The sequence below is a fragment of the Asparagus officinalis genome, chromosome 4 (genome assembly GCF_001876935.1).
Source record: "Asparagus officinalis chromosome 4, Aspof.V1, whole genome shotgun sequence".
In the NCBI taxonomy this organism is placed as follows: Eukaryota; Viridiplantae; Streptophyta; class Magnoliopsida; order Asparagales; family Asparagaceae; genus Asparagus; species Asparagus officinalis.
The window spans coordinates 56,736,009-56,748,220 of record NC_033797.1 but is presented as its reverse complement, the minus strand read 5'-3'; the positions used below and the strand labels follow the sequence as shown (position 1 = coordinate 56,748,220).

General features: G+C 40.2%; 1 protein-coding gene across 2 annotated transcripts in view; it reads right to left on the bottom strand.

Moving 5' to 3' along the window:
- The window catches only part of LOC109837504 (ABC transporter G family member 28-like), a 48,789-nt gene continuing 48,263 nt past the window's right edge, over positions 11,687–12,212 (bottom strand). Inside the window, exon 14 of one of the 2 annotated variants that reach the window (XM_020405785.1) lies at positions 11,687–12,037. In XM_020405785.1, the coding sequence (XP_020261374.1) occupies positions 11,881–12,037 (157 nt within the window). In that variant the 3' untranslated portion in view covers positions 11,687–11,880. The remainder of the gene's footprint in view (positions 12,038–12,212) is intronic. The other variant, XM_020405786.1, reaches the window with a different exon arrangement.

The following is a 12,212-nucleotide window of genomic DNA, read 5'->3' as shown; positions in this document are numbered from 1 at the left end:
GAGAAACATGCCTTCCATATCGTCCCATGTATTGATACTTCCTGGTTTAAGCCGGCGGTACCAATCAAACGTAGCTGCGCAAAGGGTTCCTACGAACGATCGTACCATCAGAGGTTCATTGCCCGAAATGATCCCCAGGTGGGACTTGAAATAAATCAAGTGTTGGGTAGGGGAGCCTCTCCCATCGAACGGCGTGAAGTTAATCAAACTAAACTTTGGCGGGTACGGAATGTAGTCCCACTCTCTCGGATAGGGACACGGGATGCCGGTCTTTTTTACTTCTTGAGCAGACATCAAAGCATTGATTTTGCTTTCCAAGTCTTTCATCTTAAGGTCTTCGCCTACCTCTCTCTTCTGGTGATTTTGAAGATGGATATTGGTGCCACCCCCAGCGTTAAGGATACCCTCGGTATTTTTATTCTCAGGTGGAACCTCGGTATTGATATTTTCCTCTACTTCTGAGTCACTATCTATCTGGTTAGCAGTCGGACGACGACTAGATTCACAGCGCTGATTTGTTAATTACTGGAGTTGTTGGGCATGTAAGTCTTTAACACGTTGCACAGTCATCTCTATTTCGATTTTAAAGTCCTCTTTCTACTTTGCCAAAGCTTCTTGAAGAAGTTGAGCCATCTGTTCAGTGGTGATCATGAATGACTCTTGAGTCTGTCCCGTACTGGACACAGTGGCATCCGAAGCAATCACAGAATTAGCATCCGATGCATCATCGTCTGAGGACTGTCCTCTCTGAATTCTATTGTAATCTCTAGGCCTAATAGCCCCGGTTCGCAGCCGAGTCAATTGTTGGGATATTTGCAGAAAAGGTTCAGGACTGAAGCGTCGCGTGGATTTTCCTTTTTCTGCCATATTAATCGTGAATTCTGAGAATTCACGTTCTTGAACGGCCGACTTTCTTTTACGGAAATGTCTTGATTTGTGTCTCAGCGTTTCTGTAGAAAGTCTTCCAAACACTGAAATCCTTTGCGAGCCAGTCTTGGAACAGTTACATTCTGACAATACCGCATTAATAAGTTTAGTACATGGACAATGAGAATCCATTTCTGGGGTATTTCTCTTCCGAGATCTATTCTTACCCCCAGTCTGATAGTATAACTCATCGATATGATTATCGGAGCAACCTATCTTGTGTTGGCATAATCCTCCCATTGTAATATCGTCGTCTTCTGACGAATAAGGCTCTCTTTGAGGATATAATGCCTTGTCATTATTTTCAAGAGTCGCTCGTTTGAAAACATGTCTTCGTGCCCGTGAGGACTCAACAGGCTCTTGGACTTCTACCCGCAGTCCAAGGCGAGTGGTTACTGGTACTTTCTCCGTAAGAGGGGTCTTTGACTTACTGGAAAATTGCGTACGACCCCCAGTCTGACGAACTATACGGGGTTCATCTTTATGCAAAGGACCGAGACGATCCGTAATGCTCATTTTAAATCGGGACAAGTCCATGCTGCCATGGGGTTCTACTAAAGGTGAGGAAATCGTCGGAACAGAAACAGGATCTGTCGGAGACTCGAAACTGGTCGCGGGAGGCGAAATTTCAAACGGAGGTGAACCGGCTTTGCGGTGACGCGGGCCAGCAATTGGTGGCTCGACCTTGGCCGAGCCAGCGTTTGGTGGCTCAGCCTTGGCCGAGCCAGTAGTTGATGACTCGGCCCTGGCCGAGCCAGCAGCCAGTGACTTGGTTTTCTCGGGCTTCGTCTTGGATTTTGGCCACCATATTTGACGTGGTTTCGTCAGTTTGTCGTCTGCATCATTTGTTTGTAGTTTCTTGGCCTCTTACACCAGAATTCTTGCGTGCGCAAGTAAAGCATGGCGCTTCTTGATTCGTTCTTCAAGAGTTGAACGTGTCCTCTTAACGGGGACTCATTCATTTGTCGTTGATTTGGACCAGTTGCCAGCTTGCTGCCATGGGGGTTGGCGTCTTCTAGACTTCAGATCCGCTTCATAGCGGATTCCATCAACTGGCTCGGAGGCTTTGGCCAATTGGCATGCGAGGCGTTGACGCCGTCGTTGACGCGCCCTCTTGGATAAGGTCGGCTTGCTTTCGGTAGTAGCTTCAGCTTTGCAAGGAGTGTCTTGAGTCGCTGCAGGATGAGGTCCTTGGTTTTGAACGTTCAAATCCAAGTATCCTCGACCTTTCCTCGTGGAGTTTCTCCTATTCCTACGAGGGGAGGATGATCGGGAAAAGGAGGATAAGTATTCTTCATATTTTGCTTGGTCGAACTCGTACTCGACCTCCTCGTTGATCGGGATGATGATCTTCGGTTGCGACACTACAGCTTTGACAGCAAAGCTGTCGGCTCCCACTATGGTCGCCAGTTTGTTTGTGTCAAAAGTTGTCTTTTCCATTGTTTCCAAAACCTGTTACACCGTTTATCGATTACAAGTTCAAACTGAAAGAAAAGTTGACCTTTTTATAAGATCTTCTTACAATGAAAAATAAAGATTATAACTTTATCAAATAAAACGCAGCAGTAGTTTATCTCCCGCTGCTTTGCGTGGGATCTTTGCCTGTGCCGGGGACGCGCTAGTCCGTGGACCACCACAGATCAAACCCGATCGACAGTATAACTACGCTCTTGTTTCACGAAGGAAACAATTGCGAAAGCAACAATCACGATCAAGCGAGATTGTGACTCTTCTCGAGATTAAAACCAAGTTTAATCCGGAGGAAAGAAGGGAAAAGAATCACAAACCTTTCGAAGGGGCTTTCTTTATGAAAGTGTTCGCCAAGCTCTGATGATTCTCCTCTGAATTTCGTGGTTAACTGGACAATTTGACAGCACCTCGCCTTCTCAATCTCAGATCCCCTTTAAAGAAGACCCTAGGCTTCTATTTATAGGCTTTTGGAGATGTCCTTTTGAATAAGAATTTGTGTTTAAACGTCATCTGCAGTTTATAACTGTCTAAACGCATTTAGGGATAACCTCAAAACAGTTGGAGAAGTTCTGGGACGAAAGAATCCTTAAAAATCATCGAAATCTGTGTTTAGGGAGGCTTTGTACTCAATAAGAGTCCTGGTGGCTCAGAACTGTGCGAGTCGCCATTTGGTGGCTCGGAACTATGTGAGTCGCCATTTGGTGGCTCGGAACTATGCGAGTCACCATTTGGTGGCTCGCATGGGTGCGAGCCACCATTTGGTGGCTCGCATGGGTGCGAGCCACCATTTGGTGGCTCGCATAGGTGCGAGCCACCAATTGGTGACTCGCGCCTACACGGGCCTCCAAGTGGTGTTTCGTTTACTTTTTTGGTACTTTGGCGATTTGTAATTCTTCCAGTTTCCTTGTTTTGCGTACACTTCGTCGCTTCGCTGACTTATGCATTCTATTGATCCAATTCATACTTTTACTGATGTTTGGGTAAATTCCCTTAACTTTGGTAATAACGTTTATCGTCTTTTCCTTGTCTTGAACTGTGTTTGAGGACCTATAGGCAATTTTTAACACCTACATGGTATGGCTCTACATGTAACTTTATTTGGAAATATGGCTATGAAAAAAGGATCAATTCTTTACTGTTGGATCGAGGAATAGCCTTGGGGGTGAATAGGCTATGATCACTTTATAAAAAAATAATTTCAGCCAAACACACAACCAACCACGTAGTTATATCAAATCACAAGCATAGACAATTATAGTATGCAGAAATTAAAGCACACACAGATATACCCAGATTCGGCTCCCACGCCTATGTACTGCAACCAGAATTACTAGCAAAATAGTTACACAATCTCCTTACACACGCAATCGTCCTCCTTGGCACGATTCGGTGGTTACCGCCACTACGTCAACTGAATCTACTAACAATCCTCATGAATTACAACCCCGTAGTCAGCAACCTAACCTATAACAGATCTAGAGTCCAAAATAAGTGTAAAAGACAATACAGATCGACAACGAATAAAAATAAAGGGAATAAATATTAGAGATGCTCAATGTTGTCTTTGTCATGTCGATCTGGAATTTTCTAAAGTAGCACTCACTGTAAAATTGGTACTGGATCGTCCGGCTCTGAGTCTACTTCCTACAGCTTTTGACGAATGGCAAAACGGAGTCCATGAAATTCAAGTCTCACACTCCTATTTTTATATTTTAAAAGATTTCGATAAATCCAAAAGTCCATCTCAATCACCTTTTTTGTGTATTTTTTTTTTTTTTTTTGCTTTTTTTTGAAAAAACACAAAGAAAATAAAGAAAAACAAGCACACAAAGAAAATAAAAATAAAAATGTTCTAAGAGTATGTATATGGAAAATATCATATTCTCGTACCAATTATTTGTCAATAATTCCTTAATCTAGACGTAGACGACAAAATCGATCAGCAGCTAGAGGTTTCGTAAAGATATCTACAAGTTGAGATTCCATAGGAATGAACTCAACACAAACGTTACCTTTAGCTACGTGATCTCTCAAAAAGTGATGTCTAACGTCTATGTGTTTGGTACGAGAGTGATGGACGTGATTATTTAAAATATCAATGACACTTTTACTATCACAGTTCAATGGAACATTCGTGTAAGTTAAGCCATAATCAGAAAGCATTTGCATCATCCACAGAACCTGAGCACAATAACTACTTAAGGCAATATATTCTGCTTCGGTCGTGGATAGAGCAGTGCTGTTCTGCTTATGACTTAACCATGCAAATAAGGAATGTCCCAATATAAAACAAGTGCCACTAGTGTTTTTCCTATCCACGTGACTACCCGCATAATCAACATCAGAATAAGCAGAAAGTGCAAAGCTATGACAAGATGGGTACCACAAACCAAAGTTCTGTATGTGTATCAAACACCTAAAGATTCTTTTTATCTCTTTAACATGTGACTCCTTAGGTTTTTCTTGAAAGCGTGCACACAGACATACAGCAAACATGATATCGGGTCTAGAGGTTGTAAGATAAAGAAGAGATCTAATCATATCTCTATATTTCTTTTGATCGTAGTCGGTTCCTTTTTCGTCATTGGTGAGCTTCGTGCTTGGACTCATAGGCATGTCACTAGGCTTCAAGTTCTCCATCCCAAATCGCTTGAGCGTCTCTTTCATGTACTTTGATTGGGATATGAAAATTCCATCATCATTTTGGCGAACTTGAAACCCTAAGAAAAATTTTAGCTCACCCACCAAGCTCATTTCGAACTCATCCTGTATAACCTTTTCAAACTTTTGGCAAAGATTATCATTAGTAGCACCATAAATAATATCATCCACATAAATTTGTACTACCAAGAAGTCATCATGATCATGTAGAAAGAACAAGGTATTATCAGCACACCCCTTTCTAAAATTATTTTCCAAAAGACATGAATATAGACGGTCATACCAAGCCCTAGGAGCTTGCTTAAGACCATACAAAGCCTTTTTTAGTTCAAAAACATGATTTGGAAATTTAAGACATTCAAAACTTGGGGGTTGCTCAACAAAAACCTTTTCTTTTAGAAAACCATTTAAGAAAGCACTTTTTACATCCATTTGTTTAAGTTTGAAACCCTTAAAAGATGCAAAGGAAAGCAGTATCCTAATGGCTTCTAATCTAGCAACTAGAGCAAAAGTTTCATCAAAATCAATTCCCTCAATTTGGTTATACCCCTTGGCTACCAACCTAGCTTTGTTCCTAATCACATTACTGTTATCATACAACTTATTTTTGAACACCCACTTTGTACAGACTACAGGATACTCCTTTGGTCGAGGAACGAGTGTCCAAACCCTATTTCTATCAAACTGGTTTGTTCTTCTTGCATGGCAATGACCAAACAACTATCATTAAGGGCAGTTTCTACATCTTTTGGCTCTATTTCAGAAATAAATCCACCATAAATGCAGAGTGCACACAAGTTATTATTAAAGGATGAACGTGTACGAATACCTACCGTTGGGTCGCCGATAACCAGTTCTAGTGGATGATTCGGGTTGTAGCTCAAGTCCTCAGGTCTTAAATTCTCTTTTGGAGCGTTTCGTGTGGTTTCATCATTAGTCGTGGAATCTGTAGGGACCTGTAAACTTTCAGCATTGGCTCCTTCTTTTTCGCCTTCGATATCTCCATTGATGCTGCAAGGCAAAGATGGATTATTAGATTCATCGAATTTAACATGAATAGATTTAGTAATTGTAAGAGATTGTTTATGAAAAATTTTGTAAGCTTTGCTTCTTATGAATATCCTACAAGCACTCCTTCGCTTTTTGGCTCAAAAGTCTTGGGTTAATCACCTGTGGTCAATACAAAACATTTGCACCCAAAGACTCTAAAATAGGAGATGTCAGGAGTCCTACCATACCATAACTCATAAGGTGTTTTGCCTAGAATTGGTCTCAAATAAACTAGATTGCACACATAGCAAGTGATATTCACTGTCTCAGCCCATAGGGACAAAGACAATTCATATTCACTTAGCATACTCCTAGCCATCTCTTTTAATGTTTGATTCTTTCTTTTGACTATCCTATTTTGTTGTGGTGTTTTAGGAGAAGAGAATTTGTGTAAAATCCCATTTTTAATGCAAAAATTTTCAAATCCAAGGTTTTCAAACTCACCACCATGATCACTCCTAATACTTATAATAGAAGGTTCCTTTTTTATTTTGAACTTGCTTATAAAAGATATTGAAGTAATCAAAAGACTCAGATTTTTTGGCTAGGAAGTATATCCAAGTAAATTGAGAGTAATCATCGACCAATACTAAACAAAATCTCTTTCCTCCTATGCTTGCAACCTCGGTAGGTCCAAAAAGGTCCATGTGAATTAATTCTAAGACTCTTTTAGTAGTAACAACTGCAGACCAGAAAAGGAGGCTCTAGTTTGCTTACCTTTCGTGCATGTCTCGCACAACTTACTGTTTATGTATGTTTGTTGCTGGAGTCCTCGAACTAGCTATTTATTTTCCAATTTTTGTAGCAACCTCATGCCTGCATGCGCCAATCTCCTATGCCACAGGATTGCTTCCTCTTCCCTGCCAACCAGACATTTTCCAAAGTTAGTTATTCAAATGAAAGTATATAAACATTGTTTTTCCTATTAGCCGTAATAATAATGTTACCTAAAGCGTTTTCAATAATAGTACAACAATTAACATCGAAAACGACTTTCATACCTTTGTCGCATAGCTGGCTAATGGAGATGAGATTGTGCTTGAGGTTTTTACTAGGAGGATATTGTAGGCTGTCTAAAAATCATAACAGATAGTTAATCCCCATCAAACACTGATGATGAAAGTTATAATTCGACGGCTTCTAGAAGGCTACAATTTAAAAACTTTCACGTAGATCGATGAAGGTTACAATTTGAAGACCTTTGTAACAATTGATGAAAGCTCTAATCAACAGCCTTCACAATCAACATCGGGAGTCACAATCTGACGACTCTCATATTTTTAAGGAGCTAAGACAAAGATTATAAGATGACGATCTTTGTAACGCTCTAGTAAAAGAGACTACAAATTGACAGTCACTTCAAATCAAAACGCAAAGATCATGCCCACGTTCCAGAGTCAAAAACGCAAAGGTCATGCCCAGCATTCTAGTGGAAAACGCAAAGGCCATCCCCAGCATTCAAGTCCAGACGCAGAGTTCGTAGACTCAAAACGCAGAGTTCATGTAGAGCCCAACTCTGCATCTCAGGTCCAAAACGTGAAGTTCATCTCTGTGTCCCAACTCTGCGTTTTAGATGTACAACGTTGTGCGAACACAGCGTTTTCAGCCAAAAATAGGCCCAACTCTGCGTTTTGTCCTGTGTACAGCTGTCTTGAACTTTACCTTTTCTTCTTGCCAAGAACGCAGTGCTCACAGAATTCTATCTTTCCACTATTGGCTCCCTTCAATAGCCCCTACTTGCACAAAGCCTGCAGTGACTTTTCACCTGTGTGCCTCAACCTATAGTGCCAAAGTCTGCTCGTGTATGCCTCTGAAATACCCGAAGCTACCTGGCTAATCCCGGTGCTTCCCTTCAGATAATACAAATTCCTACTGCAGACTCCCTTCATCACCACCAAAGATCACTTAGTAACCTTTGCTACAGCGTTCTCAAATATCACCTTAATTCCTTCGCCTCCAAATCTCCAACGGAAATAAGATTCTTCTTTAATTAAGGAACAAATCTCACTTCATTCAATTCACGAACCACTCCACCGTGCATTCGGATCCTGACAGTACCTATCCCACAAATTCCACAGGATTGATCATTTTCCATGACTACCACGCCCATATCGAGTCTCTCGAACGATGCAAACCAATCTCGTCGGGGAGTCACATGGTAAGTAGCACCAGAATCTAGCATCCAATCAGATGAATTTACATGGTTCACCTCTAGAGTAATCAATAGAGAAAAGCACGAATCATCAAAATCATTACCTCTAACGACGTTCACCTCATTGGCCTTTGGGCCCTTCTTCTTGCTATTCTCCTTCTCTTTGAGCTTCGGGCAATCTCTCTTCCAATGTCATTGTTCTTGGAAAAAAGTATACTAGTTCTTCGCTAATTGGTGGTGACCTCTTAACTTTGATCTGCCTCTATTGTTACCTCTTAGATATGGACTTCTTCCTCTAGTCGATAAGGCATCTCCTTAAGTGCTAGCTCAGGAAGTCTATTTCTCCTTCCTCCTCAAATCGTAATTCGTCAATGCATTAGTCACTTCACTGTAGGTGATGGAAGATCTACTATTCAACAAAGTGAGCACGAAGGTATCATACTCCTCATCGGGTAAGGATCCCAACAAAATAATCGCTTTGTACTCGTATGTTATCTTCTGATCCATATTTGCCAAGTCCGACAACTTTGTATAGTTATTCACATGAGCCGCAAGTGAGGTGCCACTTGACATCTGGAATCTGAATAATCTCCGTAGCAAGTGCAACTGATTCTTAACACTCTTCGTAAGGTATTTGTTGCTAAGAATCTCTCACATCTTCATCTTAGATGTCACACCAATCACATCGTATTTCAGCTCTTGTTCCAAACAAGACCTGATCACCCCACAAGCGTTCATATTCATCTTGTCCCATATCGCCTCATCATATTTCGATGGCCTCTCATGGACCATGATGTCTCTTCCAAGATTTGAGCATTGAGAGCGTCATGTACGTCGCTCATCCACAAATCAAAATTAATTTTGCCATCATACTTCACTACACTAAAGTATTTTGAAGTCCAACCTAAACTGTACTCATCATTGTCTTGTTACTTTCACCAACTTCTTCTCTCATGCTTACAAACTCTAAATTGTAAAGACAGATTCAAACTTTGATAGAATTGAGAAATTACCCAACTAAACTCTAGATAGGATTCCAACACGATCTCCTAACCACACAAGGAAAGCAAGACACCAATGGCAACTGCGCAACGCTATCTCCACCAAAATCTAGAACTCCAAGAACCAACCTTCAAACAACAAATCTTCCTCCACCCAATGCAAAATACTAGATCTGAAACCCTAGAGCACTAATACCAATTGTTGTGCGTCATGCGGAAGCATGCTCGACAACCAAACGAGTCGGTAAGCGATGAGAGAAGAGAACCAAAAACCAAATACGAGTGCAATTCACCAAAATACAACACAAATCAACCCAAACACAAAGATTTACATGGTTCGGCAATTGCCTATGTTCATAAGGAGAGGATGGGGAGATTTTACTATATGGAGGAGAAATACAACGGGTTATAACTCACAAAATCACTCAAATATAACTCTAACCAAAGTTCTCAACTCCCTCACAATATCTCACTCTCAAAGTGCTCAAAAGACTCACAATTCTCTTCTTAAGAAACTCTAAAAACGTGTTTGTATTTATATCAAACACCCAATCCAAAACTAACCAGGAAAACAAAACAGGCCCATAACCACGTGTCAGTCGACCAGACATGTTGTTTCAGTCGGCCGGCCAGAGACCCGAATTCTGAACCCTGTAATGTGCACGTTTTCAGTCGACCGGTCATACCCGTTCTGTCAACCGACCAGAGACGGGCTTTAAATACTGTAATTCAACAATATGTCGGTCGACCGGACCGACCGGGCCTATGCCGTCGGTCGACCGACCCGAGGGATTTCCTGTACTCGTGTTTTTGCACGATTTTCTCAAATCCTTCCTCATTTTCTACAAAGTGTTCATGCGTTGGATGTGTTGGAAACACCTTTGGCTGCAGTCCTGTAATACCTTTTAAAATTGGAATGTTTGAGTCATGGGATGCCCGACCTTATCTGATTATCAGTTATTTTTGGTCTCCGGTGCTAATATAAGTGTTTCTAAGCTTGTCCGCTTGAACTTGATGATTGTTAGTTACCACTTGACTTTTTTTTTTTTATTGCAATTGTTGTTTTATGTTTTGAGAATAGGCAATTGCCTGCCGCCAGCAAAAATTGCACATGGTAAGGAGGCACCACCATCGTGCTAAAGTGGCACGTGTGCAACTGTTACTTCTCTTAGTTTTTAGTTCAACATTCAATGTGCAGTTAAAAATGTTGCAAGCATGTGAACTCTTGACAATGTTAACAATTATACTAAAAGGTGGCGTATAAAATTCTAATTTTAATCGTGCTTCCATATGCCACAGTTTTAATGTAGTACTAGTTCAAAGCTAGTTGATTTACAATTAAAGGAACATTCTTACAGTTTTTCTGATTTTTTTTTGTACATTTCTACAAAATTACCTTTTTTAAGTTATTTTTTCTCTCCTTATCTCCAACCATAATTTGTAAAATGGAAACAGGGGAAGGTGCAAGCTTAGGCACTGCACTTCCTCAGCCATATAATGGTGCTTTAGTATTGACATAGTGGTGATTTGGTACCTGATTTCAATTTCGATTTTCACCCAAAGCAGTCCATGTATCAACAGAACCACTTAAAGAAACAAAAACAAGAAGAAGAAAAAAAATTAATTTCCCCCCCAAAAAAAACTACCAACTGTATTATTGCCGAGCATATTCCTTCAAAATCTTCAATCTTCGCATGCCGTCGAAAAAAAGCTCTTTCAATAATAACTCTCCAAAAGCCACACCAACACCCAAAAATGATATCTGACTAGATCTCGTCAGTAACACCCGGATCAGCTTCTTAACGGGTCCGGAATCCTCCAACTGGACCCGAAACCCATGGATTCGGTAGCTATCCTAGAACATCCGGACCAGGAAAAAGGGCCCACTTCTTGGCAAGTAATTTTGCCATTTGGACCTCGTAAATGGAATTTTTGAAATTTGGAGTTTCTATCTTTTGTTTTGGGTGCAAATATAGCTTTAGATGATTTTTTTTTTTAAGTAATTCTTATATTATCTAGGGGCATATATTTGTCCGAAAAATAACAAACATGCAAATTTAAGTGGGTATTTGAGAAAAAAAATGATGATTTTACTCTGCTGAAAATAATGATTCCAACACTGATATCATAGATGTAAAAGTCAAATTCCATGGTTTTCCCTTTTCTGCATATGATCCTGTTTGATGTTTTAACTATATAACTTCCAAAACTATAAATGTCTCGCCAACATTATTTTTGAAAATTTGTGGCATTTAGTTCTGTTAAAAACTAAAATGGAGTGCGAGTTTTCTATTAAAACACCTATTATACTTGTTTAAGCAACATCACATTGCGAAGCTCCTCCCCACTTTCCCCCCTTAAAAAAAACCTTGTTTGTTTTTCTGCGCCGTCTTAGTCAGCAAAATCCAGATGACCTTACTAACCATGAACTACAACAATGCCCATCTGATGATAATACAAGCTACAGTAATGCCTACATCCTCTCCATTCCATATAATGAAAATTTTAATCTAATTGATATACACTACTACATACAAGCAAATAAAACTGATTTCGAACTGATATACACAAAAATGAAGCTAAGAGGGAGAATAAAAGAGGACAAAAATCTCTAGGGCCTCACTTCCTTAGGAGGGTCACCATACATATGTATGCAATCAAGCGGAAAGTTACGCCATAGAGAATGAGGATTCCTATGGAAAGCCACCAATCGTCAATCTCATAAACATTTTGCTTTAGAGAACCACATCGCGTTACAAGCCATACACCAGAGTACCTGCAACAAGATTACACCATCAGATTGTCGCTAAAACTACATCAATATTTCCCCACTTTAAAAATACTTGTTTGTTTTCATATTTTCTGCTGAAATATTAGATCCCCTAAATCTTAATAGCTTGAAATATTATTCATAGTTGTTCATAGCTCATTTAACATACAACCATAAGTAC